General features: G+C 33.0%; 2 protein-coding genes across 2 annotated transcripts; one reads left to right on the top strand and one right to left on the bottom strand.

Annotated features, from left to right (window-relative positions):
- Positions 1–3,297: 3,297 nt before the first annotated feature.
- On the bottom strand, positions 3,298–7,916 carry LOC100265462 (uncharacterized). The gene is made up of 9 exons (XM_002275389.5): positions 7,654–7,916; positions 7,291–7,558; positions 6,235–6,336; positions 6,044–6,126; positions 5,831–5,947; positions 5,123–5,225; positions 4,362–5,034; positions 3,921–4,132; positions 3,298–3,567 (listed from the first exon to the last, which is right to left on the bottom strand). The coding sequence occupies exons 1-9, from the start codon at positions 7,770–7,772 to the stop codon at positions 3,451–3,453; spliced, it is 1,794 nt and encodes a 597-aa protein (XP_002275425.2). The 5' UTR covers positions 7,773–7,916; the 3' UTR covers positions 3,298–3,450.
- Positions 7,917–9,394: 1,478 nt separating this feature from the next.
- LOC100260245 (exocyst complex component SEC10b) lies at positions 9,395–24,423 on the top strand. The gene is made up of 25 exons (XM_002275413.5): positions 9,395–9,643; positions 11,342–11,437; positions 11,574–11,822; positions 11,912–11,986; positions 12,428–12,529; positions 12,629–12,679; positions 12,762–12,867; positions 14,559–14,678; positions 16,249–16,340; positions 17,642–17,810; positions 17,885–17,961; positions 18,089–18,187; positions 18,287–18,377; positions 19,334–19,419; positions 19,537–19,710; positions 20,458–20,511; positions 20,609–20,737; positions 20,883–20,975; positions 21,078–21,224; positions 21,513–21,610; positions 22,064–22,148; positions 22,617–22,675; positions 22,754–22,852; positions 22,941–23,024; positions 23,869–24,423. The coding sequence occupies exons 2-25, from the start codon at positions 11,342–11,344 to the stop codon at positions 23,942–23,944; spliced, it is 2,511 nt and encodes an 836-aa protein (XP_002275449.1). The 5' UTR covers positions 9,395–9,643; the 3' UTR covers positions 23,945–24,423.
- The last annotated feature ends 260 nt before the right edge of the window (positions 24,424–24,683 follow it).

Here is a 24,683-nt window from a genome sequence, read left to right as displayed (position 1 = left end):
AGACCTGCACCTAGAAAACATCAAAATTTCAAACTCAAAACCTAACATTCTTTTCTCAGGAACCAAACGTCCACATTTATCATCACATAATTCAATCCAAACTCAAATTCAGAATTATTTGAAAAGGACTGGGTTGCATTATTCCTGAACTGTCTTCAATCACAGCAGACAAGATACAGAAGCACACAATCAGAGACTTGATTGCCAAGCAAACGAAATGAATCAGCGAAAATTCAATGTTTCTGAACCAGAAAAAAAGACTTAATTCAAGTGGGAAACTATCAAACGAACGACCAGAAAAGAAAGAAGAAGAAAAGTATGGAAAAATTAGGGAAGTGGGAGGGGGTGACCAAACTCTTCACGTAAGCCCTCTTTCACTGACAAAAAGCAGCCAAATTCAACACATTCTAAAGTTATGTTCCCTGAGGCATGACTCCTGTCGTGGACTTCTATTGAAGCCATATGCATATTCAATTCAAAATCTTATTAAAAAAACCAATACAAAAAAAATCTCTGTTACCATAAGTTTATCATGAAACATGGACACCTGCACCTCATAGATTTAGGGTTTCTCGTGAGGTCCATGCTTTATATCGCTGAAGCATGAAACATGAGTTACGTACAATTCAAATTTCAGAACATGAGCAATTCATCAAAGTTGTGGAAATCATGTTCCATGTTTGTTTGATGTACTTTGTTTTGGTCGGTTTCCCAAAAAAAATTAGAATTTTTTTTACTAAATTTGATGAAATAATCCAAATTTGTAAACTTATTATTTCTCGTATTTGAACCGAAAAAGTAACATGTTTTAACAAACATTATTTTTATAAGAAAATAGTGAAAGTATTTTTGTGCAAGATCTATCATTTTAGATTAAAAATATGAAAGATTAAATTTATAAATTTACAAGTAGTTCATCTTTTTGATTAAATAATTCAAAATTTTAAAACCCTAAAATAAAGTACCCATCAATTTTCAAGAATCGTTTTTTAAAGCAGTTACATGATGTTTTTTAAAACAAAAATAGATATTTATATATAATGAAATAAAGTATTAATCAATTTTCAAGAATTATTTTTAAAAACAGTTACGATGTTTTTTAAAATAAAAATATTTTTATGAACTTAGAGTATTTTCAAATAATTTTTAAAAATAATTTTAACATACAATGATTTGGTTTTGTTCATTTTTTGTATTTGTATGTTTATTTTTTAAAACAACCCAAAAATAATTAAAAAATTTAAATGTATTCTTAGAAAACTTATGTTTTGATTAAAAAAATGATCCAACATGTGCAACCGGCCATGAAGTAGTTACGTCAAATCATGTTACTTGTTTTGAGAAAATTTTGGAAATATTTTGTTTTTATTATTATTTTATTTTGAAAGTGATCAACACGACCTTACCTTACTTGAATGAGCTTCTTACTGTGTTGGCCAAAAGCAATAATCAGAGAGGGTTAATGAAACAGACCATTCTGGCCGTCAACCACAGAAATAAATGCCTGGTTTGTTTAACTGAAATCAACTACTGAAAGAGACTCCTCTTGTACAACACAACTCGTTTTTCAAAATTAAGAATATTCGATATTATTTGTATTTGGATAAGGTTTTTTTTTTTAATTCTAATTATCCTAATTAATTAAATTATGATCAATGAAATACAGTGAAATACTTGAGCAAAAAAAGTAATATATATTAATCAAATAAATTTAAATTTTAAAATTTACATCTTGTTTGAAAACTTTTCAAAAATAATTCTTAAAAACTATGTTTTCGAATATTTTTCTTTAATATTTTGTAAAATAATTGTCAATTTGAGAACCTAAAACATTTTTAACATGTTTGTTATATTTTTAAATATAATTTAAAAATGATTTATACATATATATTACTTTATTTTTAATCATTCTTCATATTTAGAAAATTATTGTTTCTCAATAATTAAAAAATATTATCTAAAAATACTTTAAACATGTTTAGGAACTATTTTTTAGAACAATTTTATGTTCTCCAAAACAAAAAACATAGAAATATGTTTAACAATCAAAAATCGTTTTTTATTTTATATTCTTAAGAACAGAAAATAAAATATTTTTAGAAAACATCTTTTAAATGTTTTTACTTGTTTTTTTGTAATTATTTAAAAAAATAATTATACATGTAGAATAATTAAAAAAAAAACTAGATATAAAATTATTTTTAAACATATTTAAAAATATTAAAAATAAGGTAAAAATATTTTAAGTTTCCAAACAGACTTTTATCCTACAAAACTAAAAGAATAACTTTCAAAAGCTATTTTTTATAATTATTTAAAAAAACAATTATTAAACAAGCACCTTTTTTTTTTGCTTTTAAGACCACAAAATTATTTTATGTTTTCTATAACAAAAAACTATTTTAAAAATAGTAACCAACCATACCTTTAATTTCTTTATTTTTTTATATATATATTTTTATAATAAACTAAATAAAATATTTAAAAATAGTACTTTTAGTTATTACTCTGATGATAATATTCTTTTTTAATATCAAATGATAAAAATTAATTAACATTTATTCTTAAATGAATTTAGAATAAATAATTTTTTATTTTAATTAATTATTCCCATACAAAATAGTAAAAATCTATTTAATAGTGATTTTGGTTTAACCTTTTTGTTAGCAATGTTCAAAAACGTTGTTAAGAAAACTTTATGGACATTCAAATATAAGCTAAAAACAATATTCTAGGTAATATAATATATAATAAAAAAAATAAGTGATTTTTTCAACAATATTGTTTATGAATAAATTACGTGATTAGCTAAAACAAAACCCAAAGAAAAATAGAATTTTAATAAAAATCAATATTTTCTTAACTTATATATTAAGACTATGTTTGGTTGAAGAAAATTTTGAGGGAAAATATAAATGAAAAAAAAAATAAAAAAAGGAAAAGTAAAATGAAGAAGAAAAAAAATTAATATTTTTTATAGAACAATCTAAGAAAATCATTTTTCTTAATTATTAATTTTTTTTTATACTTTTCAAAATAAAAGACAAAGTTTCATAGCCATGTCAAACATGAACACATCCATTTTATATGAATGCCTGGTCCTAATCCAAATATCACTTTGTGCCAAAATAGCCAACCAATAATAATAATAATAATAGAAAAATGTTAGGGGTTGTTGAAATTGACAGTACAATGAATATGTTGAGAACATTTACATAGAAAATACTCACAAAAATTTATTTTCATATTTGAGTACCCAAAAAAAAGTTTATTCTTAAAAAGGATCGAGAACTGTTGTTAAGAACCATTCGTAAAGACTGTTTTGAGATTATATTCATGAGCTCCCGATGCTATTATAAGAATCATGAAAAAGGAAAGCATCATAGTTTTGTTAGGGGAACAAAATTCAAAAAAATTGCCCTCTACATTGCTGACCTTTTGTACATTGGATTATCGACCAGTTTTTGAGAAAAAATGTTCTATCTGCAAGCACCCCTGAGACTGCAAACCATTCGTCTTAGTTCCAAGCTTGCATCTCTTTGCCCACGCGGAAGTCTCCTTCCTATCCTGAGAGAAACCAAAACAACTTTCAAGTCCAAGCTTGAAATGCCATGTGTAGAAATATCTTAGGTTGTGTTTGGTTCTTAGAAACGATAAGAAGAATGAAAGAAAATAGAGAGAAAAAACCTAGATATAAGTCCAATTATATTTGTTCAAGTAATTTAAAAATATATAAATTTCTAGTTAATTTTAATTATATCAAGCCATTAACAGATAGTATAAATTCTCGGACAAACTGGAAAACCTAGCAGAGCACTGACTAGTGAAGGAAGTATCTGTCTACTGATAGGGAGTTTTAAAGGTAAGGGTCACAAATTCATTTCAAGAAACAGATAAGGAGTTGAGGTGAGAGAACACACCACTGAAGGCTGATTGTGAGATCTCAGAACTTTGATTCTACCACCTCTCCCATCAGCTCCAACAGCAATCAAATCACCAGTGCTTGTGCTTGATCCTTGCATGCCTACAGATGATGGATTTGATCCGTTGGCCTTGTCCCGCTTGCACCATTTTCCTAAGTACCTGGGCGTTCCATCAGGACCTATCAGTCCAGGAGCAAAGCATTTATCTCCTGGAGGTTTTCACAGGTTGTAAAAAAGAGAGAAAAAAAAAAAACTGTTAGAAAGGACTGTTTGTTCTAAAGCAAGCTGCATAGTTGCTTCTAATATTCTCTACATGCAGGGAATAAATCTAAAGGATGGAAGAACTTTCCCATACAGACATGCAAGTTATCTTGCAAGTGAGTCTAATGGTAGCTAAAACTTATAAAACCAATCTCAAATGGCACCCAACATAGATACCTGGTTTGGCGAATCGAATTGGAAAAGGAGCCTCTTTTCTAATCTGAGGTAAAGGTTGAAGTTGTTCAATGTCATCTACAAGTAACTTTACATGCTTGTCTTCAGCAGCAACAGGAGCATCATACATATCTTTCTCGGTACTAGTCCTTGAACCTGAAAGTCCAATGCTGTTACCTGGTCCTTGTGCTAAAGGTTTTCTGCTGATAGCAGAGGCTGCCCCAGGAACTAATATGCTGGAGTTCTGAACAGCCACAGCCTTGGTGGATTTAGGTTTCAAATAAGGATCTGGAAGCTCATGCATAGCTGCAGAAATTTCTAAAACATCTCTGTCTATTAGAAGGCAAGGATCTATATCTTGATCTAGAGCCACAACATTAACATTGCTTTTGCTGTAATCTACACTCGTATCTTTGATGGAATTCGAATTTCCTGCTGTCTTGGAAGAAAGTGGGCCATTGTTCAAGTTCCCAATCTGATCTGATTTAGATATAGGTACAGCTGGTTGATCCTTGCAATCTTCTGGGGAAAAATCATTGATTGGTGAAGAACTAAAGTTACATTTAATACTATTCAGATTAGCCTCTTCATCAATTCTTTTCTTGGAAGCAATTAAAGCTCTCAAAACTTCATTGTCTTTCACTTCAATGGCTGTCTCCAACTCTTGAACCCTTGTCTGGTAATATCCAAAGGATAAACGTATATTAAATCGAACTTCAAACTAATCACCATACGAAAACTGTTTGGAGTAGTGATAGATATACCTTTAGTTTTTGTATCTTCCCTTTAGCCTTCTCAAGTTTTCTAACAGAGCGAGCCTCTCCTCTTCCTAGAAGATTGCATTTTGCCATCAATTCTTTGTAACTCCTATTGAACAAAATGCAGCTAGGACTTATTTGACTGTTAAAAACATCAGAAAATGACTAAATAGGAGTACAGTCTTATTTACTTCTCAAAATATCCTTAAAGCAAAACATGAACCAGATAAAAAAAAAAAAAGCAGCACCCAATTCTGAGAAGAGAAAAAGGAGGCAAAGGAGAAGCATGGGTGAAGGTGTCCATTCCAATGGAATTAAATTAGAGATATTTCCTAAACCGAATTCAAGAATCACCCTATAAAATTAAATCAAATCATCTTTTTAGAAGTAACTTGAGTAGAAGGCCAATCAAACCCTGCTTTGCTCCAAGGGACATAAAGACCAAACTAGCCATAGCTTTCATGGCATTCTTATTATCACAAGCATCTGGACAAATAAAAATCAGCTGAATACACAGATTTATGTGGTAAGATTAATAATTATGTGACTATCTATATAATAGGAAAGAAATTTAGTAACAATTTAATATAGCATATGGTAACAGAACCTAGAACTTCAAAGAAATTTTGGGATTGCTAAACCCAACACCAGAAACTGAAACAATTTGCCCACGCATTTACCCATATAGTTTATAAAACAACAAAGTTGACTTACTTGTTACGAATGACCAGTGACCTCTTTAGAATGTCTATTGTATCCTTGTTGTTAGCCTCATTACCAAAAGAAGCCAGCTTCAAAACCCCTTCTTCATCCAGGCTCAGATCAGATACCCTGGATTGCAACCATATGCCCACATTATAGAAATAAAAGAACTCATAAAGAAGTACAGAACATAAAAGCTTTGATCCCTTAGTAAATAGTACGTACAATTTAAGTGCTGCAAGCTCTTTAGCCAAGGCCATGTTTCTCTCCTGCAGTCTTGAACACTCCAGGTTTGATTTATCCAGATCCTATCACATGGTTCATCAAAATTATTCAATGTAGTTTCAATAACCCAACTTTACACCACATTAGGACAAGACAAACATTAGTAAAATGGTAAGAAACCAAGCATTCACCTGAGATTTTGAAAAAAGCAACTGTTGAATGAATGCTTTCTGTTTCAAGATTTCATTCTTCAGCGCTGCCTCCTCCTTAAACTGCTCCTTGCAAAGGCACAGCTGAAACAAGAATTGGCTAATAAGAACAAAATAACACCAGACCAAAGACAGTAACGAAGCAAATTTATAATTAGACAACTCTGCATTTCATTGCTGAAAAAACTGAGCAAAATTATAACCAGATAATGTTTCATATTTTAGGCTCATTTTGCTTTAGCATCCAAAACAAGGAAACTTCACCTCAACAAAAACTGATAGTTGGTTTCTTGGGTCCAAGATGGTGATGGTCCGGCATTAAAAATATAAGGGCTGAAAACAGTAATTAAGAACATTTCTTAAAAATAGTTCTAAATTATTAAGACCGTTTATATTCTTAGTTTATTCTTCTTGTTGTACACTTAAGCATCGTGCAAAAGCTTCCAAAATATTCTATATCTTTTCCATTGTTGTTAACAACACTCTGCAAAAAACAAACTGAAAACACCTGAAATTGGTTCTCAAAAACAACCTGAACAAATTTTGAAAAAACTATTTTTTGTCAAAAGTTGCCCGTAGTATTTTCTAACTGTTTTCAAGGACAAGAAACTATTTTCAAAAACAATTACCAAACAGCAAGCTTACAATTTTATGTTTCCAGGAGATTGAAGCCTGACCTCAACTAAGTCACGTGCACTGTAATGGTATTAGGCACAAGTTATTGAAGACCTGAATTTTGCAGGTTGTAAATTATAAGTTTCAATCCTTTTTTTTTTTTTTTCTTTTATCACATTTTCCCACCAAACCAAACCCCTCGAATAAAACCCTCTTTTTGGTTGATGAGGAGATGTGGGATGAATGGAAGAGGAAGATCTCTTTCCACTCGGTGATTTCTGTTGCTGTCTTCAAAACTGAGTCATTTTCTACGTAACTTAATTTCAACCATTCCAATCAAACCCTGCATCTTCTCGGCAACCAACCAGATAAAAATAATAATTTGAAAAAAAAAAAAAAACAACAACAACACAAATCCGATACCTCCTCATTGAGCTCTTTGAGATCCTTCTGGTTCCGTTCCAAAACGGAAGTGAGACCCGCTACCTTTACCTCCAATCTCTTGACCTCTCTACGTAATGCCCCTGGATCTTCCTCGATATTAAGCGGTTTCTGAGATAAGGTCGGATCGCTCGCATCGCCGATTGACTGAAAGTAAAGCCGATTAACACCATTCAAAGAACAAGTCTGCTTGCACACAGGACAGCTGTTCTTCTTCTTATTCGCGCAGTACTCGAACCACTGTTGCAAACTGGATTTCGCAAAAAAGAGCGATACATTTCAAGATTCACGTTGTACTAGTATTCAATTCCGAATACATACACTTTTAAAGGGAGACGCACATACCAGAGTTCGTGGAAGACATGGCCGCAGACGGAGATGGATTGGAGGTCTTCGACGATTGGCTTGAGATCTTCGTAGCAGATCGTGCATATTGTTTTGGCGAATGTACTACCTCCGAGCATACCTATCTCCTCTCGTGCTTTCCTTTCTCTGATTCGCCTCTCTGCGCTTCGAATCAACTTTCTGGCTTCTTTTTTCCCGGGAAACTGGAGCGAGCTTTGAAAAAGAGAAAATGCCCCACGGAAACGTGCGAGCGGGAAGAAGGGGGAAAGGGCGCTAAACGAGTGAAAATTTTAATTTAATATCAAATTAAAAATTATATCAATAATCCAAACCGGTTTGATAAAATAAATATGTGATTGGAAATAACATGGAAAATAATAAATTTATATTTACAACAACATATTTATTTATATTAGTTGAATAATGTAAAAATACCAAACGATTGTGTTGGGACAGGAAGTAAATTATCATATTATTTCTATGCAATTAATATTTTTAATCACGTTTAATTGAATAATTAAATTAATTAATATTTTTAATAGAGTATCTGATGGAATTTGGGCTTGGGTCAGCTTATATTCGAATGTTTGGATACCATTTGGGCTTGGGCTACACTTATATGAAACTCTTTGAATGATATAAGGCTTGGGCTTGGATATGTTGGAATGTTTGGTTGACCTTTGGGCTTGAGGAAGGGTGTGTTTTATAAAGGGTATTTTTGCAAAAATAAAAGTTGACAGACGTCTTATACTCATGTACAGCGTAGACTTAAGATATTTTTATTCCAATGTGTAATAAATAAAAAATAATTATTAATATCTCCAATTTTTAATTAATTAAATTAACATAACATCAACACAACATGTAACGATCAACACCTAACCGATATTGTTTGCTTTATGCTTAAAAAATTTCACAGTTTTAAAACCTGTTTATATGGTTAAAAATAATTCATACTAAACACATATACAAATAAGATGAATATTTTAATAATATCAAAATCGATTCACACGATGTGAGGGTTTATTTGACCGTATAAAGGGTATCTATCTATTTGATTTCACAATTATACGAAACATGATAATGATGTTATATTTACATATAGAGTGATTATGATACGTCACATCAAATCATTAAAAAAAAATTATGGATTTAGTTCATGAAACAAATTCATTTACACAATTAAATATTTTCATCATTGAACTCTAAGCAAGTGAATGAAGATAATTTTATATACTTATAATTTCTAATTTTTTTATATTTAAATAAGTCTTCCAACAATCATAAAATTATTTCTCAAGAGGCTAAATAATTTATTTTAGATTTTTTCAATTTTAAAACAATAAACTTGTAAAGCAATATTTTCCCACAAAATTGAAACTTTCTATATGCTAATAAAATAAATCAAAAATTTTTATGTATTGGTCTATTAAATGACTGTCTTTATATTTTAATTGTTTCCATGTGAGGATAACTTACCACCACTAAAAATAAACTTTTCATTATCTTTTACAATCCAATATAATATTTTACACTTTTTTAAAACCTAAAAAATATTCAAATATTTAGTACTATACCATATATATTTTCGAATTATTGATTTTTTTATATAAAAATTAAAATAATTTTTTTGGTTAATAATGAAAAACAAAGATATATATATATATATATATATATATATATTTACTTTTTTTTTAAAAATATAAAAGCATATTTGGATCGAATTGTTAGAACTTAAAAGCACTTGCGCTGAAATCGCCAATCGCCAAAAACAAAATTCCAGAATCACCATTACATTGTCCATGATTCACCAGGGTTTGGAAAGGACAAAACCGTAATATTGACGTATTTTTCAATGTAGTCTTCGTCGAGAACAGTCCCTTTCTTTCTCTCTCTAGCCTTGCTCGATCTATCCGACGAGAAGAAAAAGGAAAAAAAGGCTAAATCCTTTGTAATTCTTTCTCTACTACTCATTCGATCGACAAAAGAGGTACGGATTATCAGTTTCTCCCCTTTCTTCGTTGGTCCACGAGATCGGAAATATTGGACTGAAATGTCGAAGATTTGTTTCAATTGATTTTCAGATTTGTTCTGTTATTGCAATAATTCCATGATCAATTATCCGTTTTGCTTCTGCCAAATTATAGGTTTTTTTCTTTTTCTTTTTAGTCTAATCGCGTTTGTTGGTCGTCGTTTGGTTGACGAGAAAGCAGAGGAAAAGGAAATTTTGAATCTGAGGTGTTTGTTTCGTGAATTGATCTCAGCTGAGCCAAATAGCTGTTTTAGGTTCAGTTAAGTGGAGGTTTATGTTTTCTCGGGATACCAACAATGAAAATTCACATTTACATGTAGTTCGTTTCTATTTTCCCGTACTTTTTCGCAGCATGCAAACGGAGATGGTCTGGGCCTCTAATTGTGTTTATTTCTGTCTTTACTCTATCTCCTCTATGCATTCAAAAGCAGTCGATTTGATGTCTAGCAGAGAAACATCGTCCACATGTCTCATTTGATTAATGCCATAAGCAATCACATCAAATGGAAATTATTCAAAAGTTACTGTGGTTTTGTGGTTTGATGCAAAATGGAGTTGTGAAATCGTTCTTCCCGGCACAGGTGTTTGTCATAAACTAGGCTGTCCAGAAATTTTATATGTATCGAAGAGGGAGTTCTCATAGTGGTTAACCGTTGCTTGAGTCTGGCTTGAATTATTGACACATGAGTGGTGCTTCTGTCGAGTTTAAGCTTAGTCCACTGTGTGGTGTACCTGTGCTCTGAAACTGTTGGTTGTCCTGTCTACCTTCAATCGACTCATGTATATATATCATATTTTGTTAACCGAGAAAGGCAAAAAATGTCTGCTTCAAGATCATTGCAATGGACCAGTTGTACTCCTTGGGGACTTTGTGCACATAGGATGGCAACTGGGCAGACGACATGATTGATAATTGTTCTACAACTTAATTTTCCTTATCATTTTCGTCAAAAATCTCATATTTTCTGAAAGTAACAAACAAAGTGTTATTGGTTGGTGTGTCTATCTAGTTGATTTATGAACTATGGCTAATACTTCATACAACTCTAAAGTTGATAATACATGATGCAGGGTTTGCACCATCCTTCCGTGCATTAGTATTGTGTAACAATATGGTTATAGATTGTTTAGTCCACAAAGCAGTTTTTTTCACAAATGAACAGAATACAGTGAAATTGATTATCATTTTGTTCATTTTCATGTTATTGTTGGCAGAATTTTTCTCTAATGTGCCCTTTGTAATTTGTATTTTTCCCACTGAAGAAAAATACATATTTTTTCTTTGGTCCAATAAAGATTCATACTCTTTCATGGTTTTAAGTTCTTCTCACCAGATCCTTCTCAGACATCATGAGGCTCTGGGGAGTTGATAGGAAACAAACCAGAGGGTTTTGCTAATTTGTTGCTGTATGTTTTGTCATTTTTCTAATTCATGTTGGTGGATCAGTAACTCATTGTATGCATATACTTTCTTCTGTCATAGTTCCTATTTAATAAAGAATAAAGCATTGGCTTCGCCTCTCACTCTTAAGTCATTAGTCAAGTAGTAACTTAATGGAGATTTAAGCTGAATGTCAATTGAATCATGTAGTATCCCCAAATGATGAATGCCTCAAAATATTTTTTTTTCTTTTTTGATTTATTTTATCGAATTAGATGAAGGGGAGTAGAGATGGGACAAGGAAAGACCAAGTTTCAAAATCTTCATCTGTTAGTTCCCTTCCGCTTATTCTGGACATAGAGGACTTCAAGGTAAATACTCAAAACTTCTCTGTTTCATTGTAGTGGTGTCATTAAGATTTTCACCTATAGCTAAGTTTTGATAGTATCTCTCCTGATTGGTATTTTCTTAGCAGAACAAACTTTAATATCTATTTGCCTTTTTTAGGGAGATTTTTCATTTGATGCATTGTTTGGAAATTTGGTAAATGAGCTCCTCCCATCTTTCCAAGAAGAAGAAGCTGATTCATCAGAAGGACATGGTAACATTGGTATGAATGATGTTCTTCCAAATGGCAATTTGCGAATTCCATCTGATGCTTCAAAATCAGCACAAGGCCCTTTATTTCCAGAAGTAGATGCCCTTTTATCTTTGTTCAAGGATTCTTGTAGGGAGTTGGTTGATCTTCAACAGCAGGTTCATCTTCTGACCGTAGGTGGTGACCTGGAACAAGTCATCTTTTGTTTATTTTCTGAGCCTTTTTTTTTTGTTACTTTTGATTGAAGATTGATGGAAGACTCTACAATCTCAAAAAGGAGGTTTCGATCCAAGACTCTAAGCACCGCAAAACACTTGCTGAGGTTAGTAATTAAACTGATATTGTTTTTTACTTTTGAATCTTTCCATAGAATGTTCCCCAAGATGATCATTGAGAAGGAATGAATGATCTTCAATGCCACTATTATGAGGATAAAATTGCTGTGATCTTCCTTTATTTGCATCTATCCTTGTTCAGTAAGGATTTGGTTGTAAGAACCCATGGAGATTGTGGTTATTGCTTTTTATGTCTTGATTTATTGGACCTTACTTAAAAGATCATTTTTTCCCTTCCCCATCTCTTTTGGTGGATGATTTCATAGGCTTTTCCTTTTATCTCTGTATGGTTTTCCATCCATAGTCTAAATGATAATATATGGACCACTAAAGTACTTAGAATCTTGAATGTCTGATGAATCTGAATCTGTTATGCAGTTCCCATTAAGATAACGCTTCAGTTACATTTCCTATTTGTCTTTTTTCAGTTGGAAAAAGGTGTAGATGGTTTGTTTGATAGTTTTGCAAGGTTGGATTCCCGTATTTCAAGTGTTGGACAGACTGCTGCAAAAATTGGAGATCATCTGCAGGTATAGTCTATCTATGCCTGATGTTGATACATAAGGAGAAAGACATTGTTTGATTCAATTGTATGGTGTCCTTTAATTTATACAATTCTTTCTTGTCAGAGTGCAGATGCCCAGCGAGAAACTGCTAGTCAAACGATAGAGCTCATAAAGGTATTATCTATCAAGACACATAAAATTGATTACCATTTGCATAGAATGAGTTAATATCACTTTGTTGATTTCATCTCTGCAGTACTTGATGGAGTTCAATAGCAGCCCAGGCGACCTGATGGAACTTTCACCTCTATTTTCTGATGATAGTCGTGTTGCTGAGGCTGCTTCAATCGCACAGAAATTGCGTAAGATTTCAAGATCTATTAATTGTCCATTTCCACTGGCTGAACATATTGTTTTGCACCATCAGAATGATGCTAAATTCAAACTCTTTAACTTTTTGTACCATGATCCTGGATTATCTTGTTTTCTTGATGGAGTTATTGTGTCAGACACACTTTTCCTAAAGCCATGAACAATTATAAGATTTCCCCTTCACTTTGATCCTTACAGTTTTTGTCCCAGGCTTCATCCCAACCATTTGGGCTGAGCTGTGTGAATCCAATGTCAGTGTTTAACTTTTTGTACCATGATCCTGGATTATCTTGTTTTCTTGATGGAGTTATTGTGTCAGACACACTTTTCCTAAAGCCATGAACAATTATAAGATTTCCCCTTCACTTTGATCCTTACAGTTTTTGTCCCAGGCTTCATCCCAACCATTTGGGCTGAGCTGTGTGAATCCAATGTCAGTGTTTCTTGTGTCCATGATTATATTCTTGGTCATTGCACATATTTCTGATTGCATTCATTCCTAGAACCAAGTCATTTCATATCAAATGATTCTTCTCTGCTATGATATAAGAAAAAAAGGAAGAAAAGGAAGAAAAGGAAAAAAAGGAAAAAGGGAAAAAAAGGAAAAAAAAAAATCTTCTTTGCTAACATTTTCCACTCTTTTGTTGGTCATTCTTATAATAGTGATAATTTTGTTTGATGTAGGTTTTTGGTTTTTGGCTTTTTTTTTTCCCCTGGCTTTGATTTTTGTTGTATATGTATTTTTCTTTTGTTCTTTGCATTCCAACTTTCTTTACAAAGTGTGTTTTGTTATTTTTCTTTTCTTTTTTGTTGCATTTCTTCCTCTGTTTTGATGGAATGCACTCTGCACTAAAACTTCAACTAGAATCCCTGACCCACACAAGAAGGGAGAAAAAAAAGAAAAAAAATATAATTTCAAATTTTCTTTCCCTGGGTTGTTGTAAGCCGGAAGAGGGCCAAATGTATAAGAGAGAAGTGAGTAATGTTTTTTTCAGAAAAAGAGTAGATGCAGAAATGGGGACAAGGGCATCCACAAAACAACACAACTGAGTCACATTACTCAAAGATAGTCCCAACTCCCAAGTTGCTGAATGATTCAAGGAGAATTGTGTAGACTGCAATTAGTGTAGTGAATTTTGTTTAGATGGACAAAACTATGTTTGTTGGAAGCCAGTTCCTTCATAATTAGGACATATTGTGGACTAATTTTATTTTGTTTTATGCTATTTTAAGATTTTGTGCTTTATGATATACATACCATTTTTGAGATGAAAATCTGTTCCTCAAAAAGAAAATGGTAGCTTAGAAATGATTTTTCTTCATCATTATCTTCACCCTATGCCACTTTTCCTCTAAATTCATGCCTGTGTTTGGTCATGCCCCATATCTATTTGATAATTAAGTATGAATTTGTTCTGTAGAAAATTAGATATAGAGGATTAGGTGTAGGCTATAAAAAAACCGATCGAAAGTATCAGTGGTATTAGAGAAGTTCCCATATACTTGTGTCTTATATGAATTTATTTTTGTGAATATTATGACATGCAGATAAAAAAGAGGAAAATTTGATATTTCTTAATAGGGAGCTATTTGCTTTTATTAATGGAGAATTTGTGCAGTAACATTCTTTTGTTTTTGCATTGTTGCAATTAACCTTTTGTGTTATTACTGTTGATTTCAGGGTCATTTGCTGAGGAGGATATTGGAAGACAAGGTATAGCTGTACCATCTGTTGTGGAAAATGCAACTGCAAGCAGAGGCTTAGAAGTTGCTGTTGCTAACCTTCAGGATTACTGTAATGGTATGTTAATTTTTTCTTCAATGTCATTCTGCTTAACAATCTCTGATAGAGGAACCGGAATATTATTACGAAGTGATTGACAAGGGCAAGGATGCATCATTTAAGAACTGACAAAGAAAGTGCATTTTGATGAATTTTACTTGTGGGAAGTTGCTATGATGGCTAACAATGGATAATACATTATATTTTTAAAAGTAAACAATTAAAAAAGGACTATCCATTCATTGAAAACTGAGTAAATTTAAACGAATATGTTTGGTGTAAAAGAAGAATCATTTTAGATGGAGAACTCCCATTGTCGTGAGTATGAGAAGGAAAGCATAACAAAAACCATTTGCCAAGAGATCCTTTTTTCTTAGATAGGTCTGTTTGCCAAGAGAATCTATGGTAGTATATTTTAAAGATAAAATGAAATACTCAAATACTAATTTAAAATATTAGTAAACCATGTAGGATGAAGAAATTATGTGAAATACATTTGTTGTGTTTAACTTAGGATTTCAATTTAATAATATTTAAGTGAACCGGCTTGTTTGTTACATTATAGCAGACCAAGTTGGGTATGGTCTGTTTTATTCATTGGGCTAGAAGGATGAGCTGATATTACCAGCCTATGCTTCTGTCTGCTGATGCAAAATCTTAAAATTTTGAGTACTATGCAATTTTTTTGGGTTACAAATGAGGTGAAAAGAATACAAGATGGCTGAAAAAAAAATGGAAAAAGAAGAAAAGGAGTTTGTGGCAATCACACCAAGGTTGGTAGGCAATCACACTTAGGGTCTCCTAAGCAATCAAGCTTAAGAAGAAGGCAATCACATCTTCAAAGAAAGTATAATAGATGCTGAAACTTTTATTAAAATTTTCGTCTCAACTTTGAAAGCCTACATGGGTAGATATAGACTCTTATGACTCTTCTGTATTTTCTTAATTCCTTATCTTTCCTTGCAAAAAAAGGAAAAGATATAAGAAAACATTATTATTTAGAAATTAAAAGAAATAGAAACTTTCTTAATGTTAATTAGAAGATTAAAATGAACAGAAACTTGACACAAAGTCAGCCATTACCCAAAATAAAAGGCTTAACAAAAGTAAATTATTAAATATCAGTCCTACTATAACAAAAAGAACTATAAATAGGACAATGTAACCAAACTACCATTGTCTTCCTTTTTGTGAATAAACCCTAGGGGCTCATCCCTCATCACTTTCCTGTGTGGTAAACCCATAATGAAAATAGTTGTTCTGTCAAGAATGAAGGAGATTCTTCCTTAATCATGAATTTGAGAGTGAACTCATTTGGAGATATTGTCATCTCATTAGATGAATTTGCTACCTTTTTTATATGGTTATGGATAAACTTGTATTGAAACATGGAAAGAGGTGGAATCTTTTTTCCTTAAAATTCAAATACAAATAGAGAGAAATAGGTCAACTCGAAATTTTAGTTTCTGGACATTGAGTTCCTAAAATTATAAGGTTCATGAGGCAAAGAGCCTTACATGTATTGATAGACTTTCTATTCCTTTCTAAATAATGTAGTACTAACATTTAGTTTTTTACTTTTCCATAGAACTGGAGAACAGATTGCTGTCTCGATTTGATGCAGCATCACAGAGAAGAGAACTGTCTACCATGTCAGAATGTGCTAAGATTTTATCTCAGGTTATATATGTGAATTATCTTCCTCTTGGATAGTACAATTTACTTGCATTATGTTTGTTTGGAAAAATGTGCAAGATGTGCATCACTGATGCAAGGGTATATTAAAAAGAAACAAAAACGGTTCTCAAGAATTAGCTTTTGAGAAAAATTTTAAAAAACAGTTCTCAGTTGTTTTGTAGGAACAAAACTCTATTCAAAACACAAATATGAAAAACAATTTTATTGGCTTATTCTCCATGAAGGCACTGTGCACTAATGTACAATACAAAAGTTCTTGATCTATCCTCCCAAGTTTTTTTGGAATACTCTACAAAAAACACCTAAAAAGCCTAAATTTTGTTCTAAAAAATCATTCTGTTTTAAGAACAAATTTTGTCAAATATGTTTTTGAAGTTGAAAATTTGTTTTTTGTTCTAACAAATAGAAAACTGTTTTTAAGAACAGTTTTCAAATAGGTCCCAAGTTTTTTATTTGGCAAATTCATCGAGTCTCACCCCACTCTTACATATCTCAAACTTTCTTTTTCCTTTGTGTGTGCGTGAGAGAGAGAGAGAGAAAGAGTGCAGCGATGGGGGGTGTTAGTTAATGAAGTTCTATATCACTTTATTGGTAGATATGCTAGGTGGAAAACACTTAGAATGAGGAATGCATAGAACTCCCTGAGCACTTTTTTTTATTAGCAGACAATGACTTGACACAGTTTTTGAGTGTTTTCTTAGTTGGGAGTTGCTCCATATTGCCCAAATATTATGATCGTCTCTTGGAAACATGAAACTACTGGCACCTTTTATCAGGGGTTTCCTGATTTTGACCTTGTATTTCCACTGTTGGTTCCTAAATTGTTCACCTTTTGCTTTTCTTTGTGCTCTCAGTTTCAAGATCATCACATTTGGATATACGATAGTTTGTTTTGTTAAGTGTGTAAAACCTGGAGTACGTTTGTTATGGATTTTGATTCTATGTTCTAGAACATGCTGTGATTTCAATATGCTCTTGGACACTGATATTGATGATGCTAACAACTCTACTTAAACTTAGGGGCAATATAAAAATTCTCACTGTTTTTGTTTCTTTGTTCGTTTTCCAATCATCAATTTTTCAGTCAAGGTGATTTATTTTGTTTATTTTTTGATACTTTAATTCCTACCTGAGTGTGTGTGCATTTTAATTCCTTCACTTGACGTCTTGATGCATTGAGATTATGGTGTAGTTTCAGGTTAGATATAATAAATTTGCCAAGAAATTGTCAAGCTATTGAAGGATTTCTACTCTCTTCTAACCCCTATGTTTTTGCTATGCAGTTTAACAGGGGCACCAGTGCAATGCAGCATTATGTGGCAACACGTCCAATGTTTATTGATGTGGAGGTCATGAATGCAGATACCAGATTGGTTCTTGGTGACCAGGGTTCACAAATTAGTCCTAGCAATGTTGCCCGTGGACTTTCTTCTTTGTACAAAGAAATCACAGGTTTGAAGAATAGGTATTGATCTTAGTAACTGGGTTCTTGGATGGATTTCATATATTTGTTTTGTTTGTTTCAGATACTGTGCGAAAAGAAGCAGCCACAATAATGGCTGTATTCCCCTCTCCTAATGATGTCATGGCAATTTTGGTTCAGGTACCGAAGAAGGAATGCCCATCTTTATGCCTTTTGATTTAACATTAGTGCATTTTAATGAAGTTCAGATACTGAGTGTATATGGCCTATAATTTCAAACTTATAACAAATTCTGTTTTGAGTGTAGCGAGTTCTGGAGCAGCGGGTTACAGCACTTCTGGATAAGCTATTAGTGAAACCCTCTCTTGTAAATTTGCCTCCTATGGAAGAAGGCGGACTTCTATTAGTGAGTTGAATTACTTGCACTTCCTTTCTCCACTTAATCCAATAGCAATATGAATTCATGATCAATTTTGACTTCATTGTATTTGACTTGAGGCTTCAGTATCTTAGAATGCTAGCGGTGGCATACGAAAAGACTCAAGAACTTGCTAGAGATCTACGAGCTGTAGGATGTGGTGACTTGGATGTTGAGGGTAATGACTTAACTTCAATCATTGTTGGCTCCTTTGTAGATATGATACCCTAGCTTCTCACCTTCAGCAAATCCCCCATTGAAAGGGAGACATTTAATGGGATAAACAATGTTATAATGAAATGGAAGTCAACCATGTTGATTGAATCGCCATCTTCTACTGGTGTACTGATACTAGGAACATGATCAGCCTAATAATTTTATAGAGATCTATAATGTGGGGCATCTTTTTCAATACAATATGAAGGTATTTTAACTCAGGATACCTGTGATAGAATTATGGAACTCCCCCAGCTTATGATGTTGAAATGCTTGCAACTGATGTATGGATGCTAATTAGGTGGTCCCAAAGTGGAGAAAATGCCCCTGGGAAGATTTAGACCTTCTGGATTGAATCCTCTAGGCTATACTTAGTATAAATTTTGGAAATTTGTATAGGCTATTTGCAAGATAGTGAAACCTGTGGTTTGATTTTATTAGCTGGCTCAAAAAATGAGCATGGTTTCTTCCTGGAATTTGTAGTTATGCTTGTTCTTCTATATCCTTCTCAAATAATCTCTCTTTAAGTAATATAGCTACAGGTAATAAATAGCTGGGATAAATGGAGGCCCGAAGTATAAATACTTTTTTATTAATCAATAAACCTCTGATGTATCTGTTTCATTTTGCTAAGTCTAGCAGCAAATACGCATTCTATTTTACCATGTTAACGGACTTTTAATAATCTATTCTTCATTATTTTGGTGGTGAGTTTTGATTTATTACTGGTGTACCAGAGATCAGTTTTGATATTTCAAATGAATGTGACCATAAACTTTGTTCTCTTTGTTAAAAACAAAACAACATTTCATTTAGTCTTCCTATTTGGGAAAATAGCCTTGGACCAAAAACTTTGCCCTTATCTGATATGAAGCATTTAATTTTTATTTCCTAAACATCGATTTTCTGTTGATTCAGGTCTTACAGAGTCTCTGTTTCTTGCTCACAAAGATGAGTATCCTGAACATGAGCAGGCTTCTCTTAGACAACTCTATCAAGCAAAGGTTCGTGTAAATTGGATATTTTCTGTAAACCTTGTGAAATAAAAACTCTTGAGCTGGTTTTAATGGATTCTCTGTCTGTTAATTACATCCATCCCTGATTTATATTATGCTATGTAGATGGAAGAAATGCGTGCTGAAAGCCAGCAGCTATCTGAATCATCTGGGACAATCGGACGCTCGAGAGGAGCTTCTGTAGCATCTTCCCACCAACAGATATCTGTTACCGTGGTTACAGAGTTTGTGCGTTGGAATGAAGAAGCAATTTCTAGGTGCACTCTGTTTTCATCTCAGGTAAAATTTCTTTCTGCACTTTTGAAACTTCATTTTAATACTGCAAATTTAAGATTTTTCACAGCTTCAGTTTGAATTCAGTGTGAATTACTGGCTACTAGATTTTATCTTTTATAATTTGAATTTATTTTTCTAAAATCCCATCATAGTCTTCTACTGATTTAACGAGTAGATCATATTTTCTAGTGATATTGATACTAGCTCATTGCAAGTACTCAGCAAGTTGTGTAAAGTGGTCATGTGGTCATGTTCTTCCACGGTTTTATGTCCCTATCACATTCCAATTAACATAATGTGAAAGTTGTATAGCCGTGGGGGGACTATTAAACTACATGATCTGCTGATCATAGGTCTTTCTGAAGAAAGATTTTTATGTTTTAAAGGGATTTGTGGACTGTGGAAACTGGATGACTAATTTTTAATTGCTTAAAGTGGAGATGTTGTTTTAAGGATTTAAGTTTCTATCTCCTTTCAATTTTGATTGGAAGTTTGAGAACTGGAAAATAATACTTCCTAACAGGTAGCGCAGGTTGTGCTTACTACCTGTAGTTGTAACTTGTCTAAACTATGACTTGTGGTAGGAGGTTGTGATTTCAGGTCTGCTGGAGATTCTTTTACATTTCTTTGTGGTGACTGATCCCCTCTTGGGGATTACTTAATCATTTTCCAAGGATTTTGTGAGCATATGTAGTTTCGGATATTTTAGTTGTATTTTTACTAATTGATGATTAATGTGCCTTTGTATAGCCTACTACCCTTGCAACCAATGTAAAAGCTGTGTTTACTTGCCTGCTAGACCAAGTAAGTTGGTTGATTTCTCTTCCACATTGTGGTTTTCAGTTGAATTTGGGGCATTCATGTGATCTGTCATGGATTCTAAGATATTTTTATTTTTCAGGTCAGTCAGTATATAACAGAAGGGCTGGAACGGGCTAGAGACAGCCTAAATGAGGCTGCAGTTTTGAGGGAAAGGTTTATGCTGGGCACAAGTGTTAGTAGAAGGGTGGCTGCTGCAGCTGCTTCTGCCGTAATTACTTGATCACATGGCCATTTTCTGCATTTTAAAATTTACTCTACTACATACCTCAATTCAATGTATATGCTTCTTAGAAAGTATTGAATAATTTATCTAGAAATTATCGGGCATAAGAGAATTTGTTACTGATGTGTAGGCAGAAGCTGCTGCTGCTGCTGGTGAAAGCAGTTTCAGATCTTTCATGGTGGCTGTACAGCGTTGTGCTAGCAGTGTGGCTATTGTTCAGCAAGTTCGTTAGATGGCCGAATGCCTTTTACTCAATTATTTTAATTATGCTCATGAGAATGATTAGAAATTTATTTTGAAATAAATTGGACTGCTTTTTCTGCAGTACTTTGCAAACTCTATATCTCGGCTTTTACTGCCTGTGGATGGTGCCCATGCTTCTTCCTGTGAAGAAATGGCTACAGCTATGTCCAGTGCAGAAACTGCTGCTTATAAAGGGCTTCAAAAATGCATTGAAACTGTGATGGCAGAGGTCTGTACTTGGTGAAATTCATCTGACATCTAGATTAGAGCAAGTTGCATATTCTCCAGCATATTTGTCTTCTAGCATCATATGTTAGCATTAGCATGTTGGTTCTTCGCATTTTATGTGTTTTTTTTTTCCTTATTCTATTCTTGCTGTTCTACTTTTGTTTCTATCCCACTGTTTCTTATTTTCATGCTTGAATCTTCTTCTACTCTTTCAGCATCACTTATTTGGTGCTCTTATGATTTTCATTCTTATGTTAAGATATTTTGTTCTTGTAAAACTCTTGTGCAGGTGGAGCGGTTACTATCAGCTGAACAGAAGGCAACAGATTATCGGTTGCCTGATGATGGAATTGCTCCTGATCATCGGCCAACAAATGCCTGCACTAGGTACATCTAAGTTGACAAACTTGGAACCTGAAGTTTGAATTAATATTAGCAAATTTCTTGGGGATTCTTGGAGACCAGATGGAAGGATTTTTTTATTTTTATTTATTTATTTATTTATTTATTTTTATGGGTAATTTTTTGCCCCCATGGGGACTTGAACCTGGAATGCCCCACAAGCCCTCCCCAACCCCTTACAACTTGAACCAGGTCTCAAGTGGTTCCATTTTATTTCTCAGAGCATTTGAAGCAACTCAATTTTGTTCTGAGAGCATTTAAAATGAGATTAAGTCACTTAAAGATTTTGAGAACTGTCTTTGTTTTATCTTCTGTTTATTTTTATTTGGAGACGACTCCATTTTACATGAAGAATCTGCAATAGAGAGTCATAATTGTTTTATTTAATTTTCTTGTTCCTTCCGGATGTCAATTGATTTCTTTTCTTCCCTTGACTAGAGTTGTGGCATATCTTTCTCGTGTGCTTGAGGCTGCATTCACTGCCCTAGAAGGTCTTAATAAGCAAGCTTTCCTGACTGAATTGGTATGATATCGTGATCTCTATGATATCTTCGGATATAATATGGTTCCTTGACTGCTACTGACCCAAAATTTCTTTTGACTTCTTTTTTCTGGTTTCATGTGTGCAAATAAATCTGTGCTAGATGCATGATCTTCTTCTGGACGGATCTGTGGATGCATGTGTCGTTCATTTAGATACTTTTCAATATATTTCTGTTACAAAACAGCACTGAGAAGTGGCTTAAAGGCTAAGCCATCAATCTTTAGTTATATAGAATAACTGAAAGAATCAAATAGTGCCCCTACACCTTAAACACTGAAATAAATGCTTTAATCCAATTCATATCCTATCATCATTGTATTAGCTAAGTCCATTCTCACAATTGTCGTGATTAAGTAAATCCATATTCTCTCCTTTTCCAGGAACTTTATTTTGGTGTATAATTTCTTTCATTACCTTTTAAGTGATAACATGGTGGATATTTCATAGGGAAACCACTTGCATAAAGGGCTGCTTAATCATTGGCAGAAGTTCACTTTCAACCCTAGGTAACATGACTTCTCTTCTGCTCACATTTTTCTCACTGTTCTGTTGATTTACTCATTCACGTTTCTCTTGTCGTGCAGTGGTGGACTGCGATTGAAGCGTGATATAACAGAGTATGGTGAATTTGTGCGCAGTTTTAATGCTCCTACCGTGGATGAGAAATTTGAATTGTTGGGCATGTAAGTTTCGGAAGTTTTTGAATATCTCAGATCTTTCATTTAGCATTCTTAAAAATCTCACTCTACCAACGACTCTTTTTGTCTCCAGTATGGCCAATGTCTTTATTGTTGCTCCTGAAAGTCTCTCCAGTTTGTTTGAGGGTACCCCCAGCATCCGGAAAGATGCACAAAGGTATCGTTTTTGCTGGTGATGTCATTTATATGCAAACATAGAAAGGATTACAAATAATTTCGATTTCTGCTGAATACATCGAATTACAATTTCAACGTAACAAGATTTTCTGCTTAAATCGCATCTGAAGAAAACCTTCACTGCCAAAAGCTGTGAGAAAAAAGATTTAAAGTTAATAAATTATTTTTATTTGCTATTTCAACTCATTTCACTTATTTTAATCTTATGTATAAAAATTAAGTAATTTTAAAACACATAGGGTTCTTATTAATTTAAATATATTTGATTTTCTTTACTATTTTTCATAGAAAAACCAAATATGAGAAAATCATTTTTCTTGGGTTATGTTTAATTTCTGAAAAGTACTAAGGGAAGAAAAAAAATATTAAGAAAAATTATTTTCTCATATCTGGTTTTATTATGGAAAATATGAAATTCACATATAATTAAAATTAATAAAAAGGTAAAAAACTTGTATATTTTTAAATAATTTAATCGTTATATAAAAAAATTGAATAAATAAAATGAATTTGATGAAAGATATAAAAATAATTTATTAATTTCAAATCTATTTTTTATTTTTAACATTTTCTTTCTTTATGTCTTCCTTAATATTTTCTTTTCTTCGTATTCTCTCTCTAGTTTTTTGGGAATCAAACATAACTTTTATAATTTTTTTCTTTCCTTAATAATTTATGGAACCAACATAGCCCAAGGTTTACAAAATTGTATAACATGTTCAAATATTTTCAATTCTCTTGTTATTCAACCAGAGGCGTTCGCAGGTTTAGTAATCATGCCTCTCTCTCAGTAGATTGATCACTTTGTTGGGCTGGGATTTCAGGTTTATTCAGCTTAGAGAGGACTACAAGACTGCAAAACTTGCATCCAGACTCAGCTCCCTGTGGCCCTCCAGTTAAGCATGCTGAAATAAGCATAAATCTCTCACATCTCTTTGATCATTTTTACATCCTGCCGTGACAAACTCGAGGCAGCCTGACCTCTCAAGTTGGACGCTCTTTCCGGCACCGAGATCAAATTTGGCAACTGTACCGAGATATTAAGTTAATCGCAGGGCTAAGGAGCTTATCGTTAGACACATATTTGGGTACAATTGCTTCCCCACTAGAATTATTTCCCCTCATTCTCTTCTCTTTTCCGAGTGTAGATTGTTGAAAGTATGGACCGAATCGTATTTTGTAAGGCTTTAACTTATACGCTAGGCTCCCATTTTTCCAAGATTTCATGCCCTGGCATGCCCCCTTGTAATGATCCTTTCCGCCATGGATGATGACATTTAATGGTGTTTTTTCGTTGCAGTCAATACCTCGTACTTCATCAGACTGACTGTAATGGAAATTCGTATTTTCAATTTACAAGTTTTGGTGTGATTGCTCAACTTTTAATCTCGGGTTTATACGCTGAGATAAAAAATTATATTTTTTTAGTAGATATTTGAAAGAAAGAAACCCATATTGAAAAGGTAATATCAGCGCTTTTCTTTGTTGCTTTGTGTTTTAGTTTTATTTATTCGAATATTCGTTTAATGATTTAGATTTCATCACATTCATCTGATGGTCTTGGATTTCGACCATCGTAATGGATAATGTGCACTAAGCCTTGGGGAGGGTGGAGTCCATGTAATGCCAGCTCTGAGCA

This window comes from Vitis vinifera, chromosome 15 (assembly GCF_030704535.1).
Source record: "Vitis vinifera cultivar Pinot Noir 40024 chromosome 15, ASM3070453v1".
NCBI lineage: Eukaryota > Viridiplantae > Streptophyta > Magnoliopsida > Vitales > Vitaceae > Vitis > Vitis vinifera.
The sequence above is the reverse complement of the archived record's forward strand: the minus strand, read 5'-3'. Positions and strand labels throughout refer to the sequence as shown.

Coding starts and splice junctions, on each gene's coding strand:
- LOC100265462 (XM_002275389.5), bottom strand. CDS start 7,772: ATGCTCGGAGGTAGTACATTCGCCAAAACAATATGCACGATCTGCTAC. Junction 7,559..7,653: donor CATGTCTTCCACGAACTCTG/GTATGTGCGTCT, acceptor TGCGAAATCCAG/TTTGCAACAGTGGTTCGAGT. Junction 5,035..5,122: donor GGAAGATACAAAAACTAAAG/GTATATCTATCA, acceptor GGATATTACCAG/ACAAGGGTTCAAGAGTTGGA.
- LOC100260245 (XM_002275413.5), top strand. CDS start 11,342: ATGAAGGGGAGTAGAGATGGGACAAGGAAAGACCAAGTTTCAAAATCT. Junction 18,188..18,286: donor AAGAAGGCGGACTTCTATTA/GTGAGTTGAATT, acceptor TTGAGGCTTCAG/TATCTTAGAATGCTAGCGGT. Junction 22,676..22,753: donor AAGTTCACTTTCAACCCTAG/GTAACATGACTT, acceptor CTTGTCGTGCAG/TGGTGGACTGCGATTGAAGC.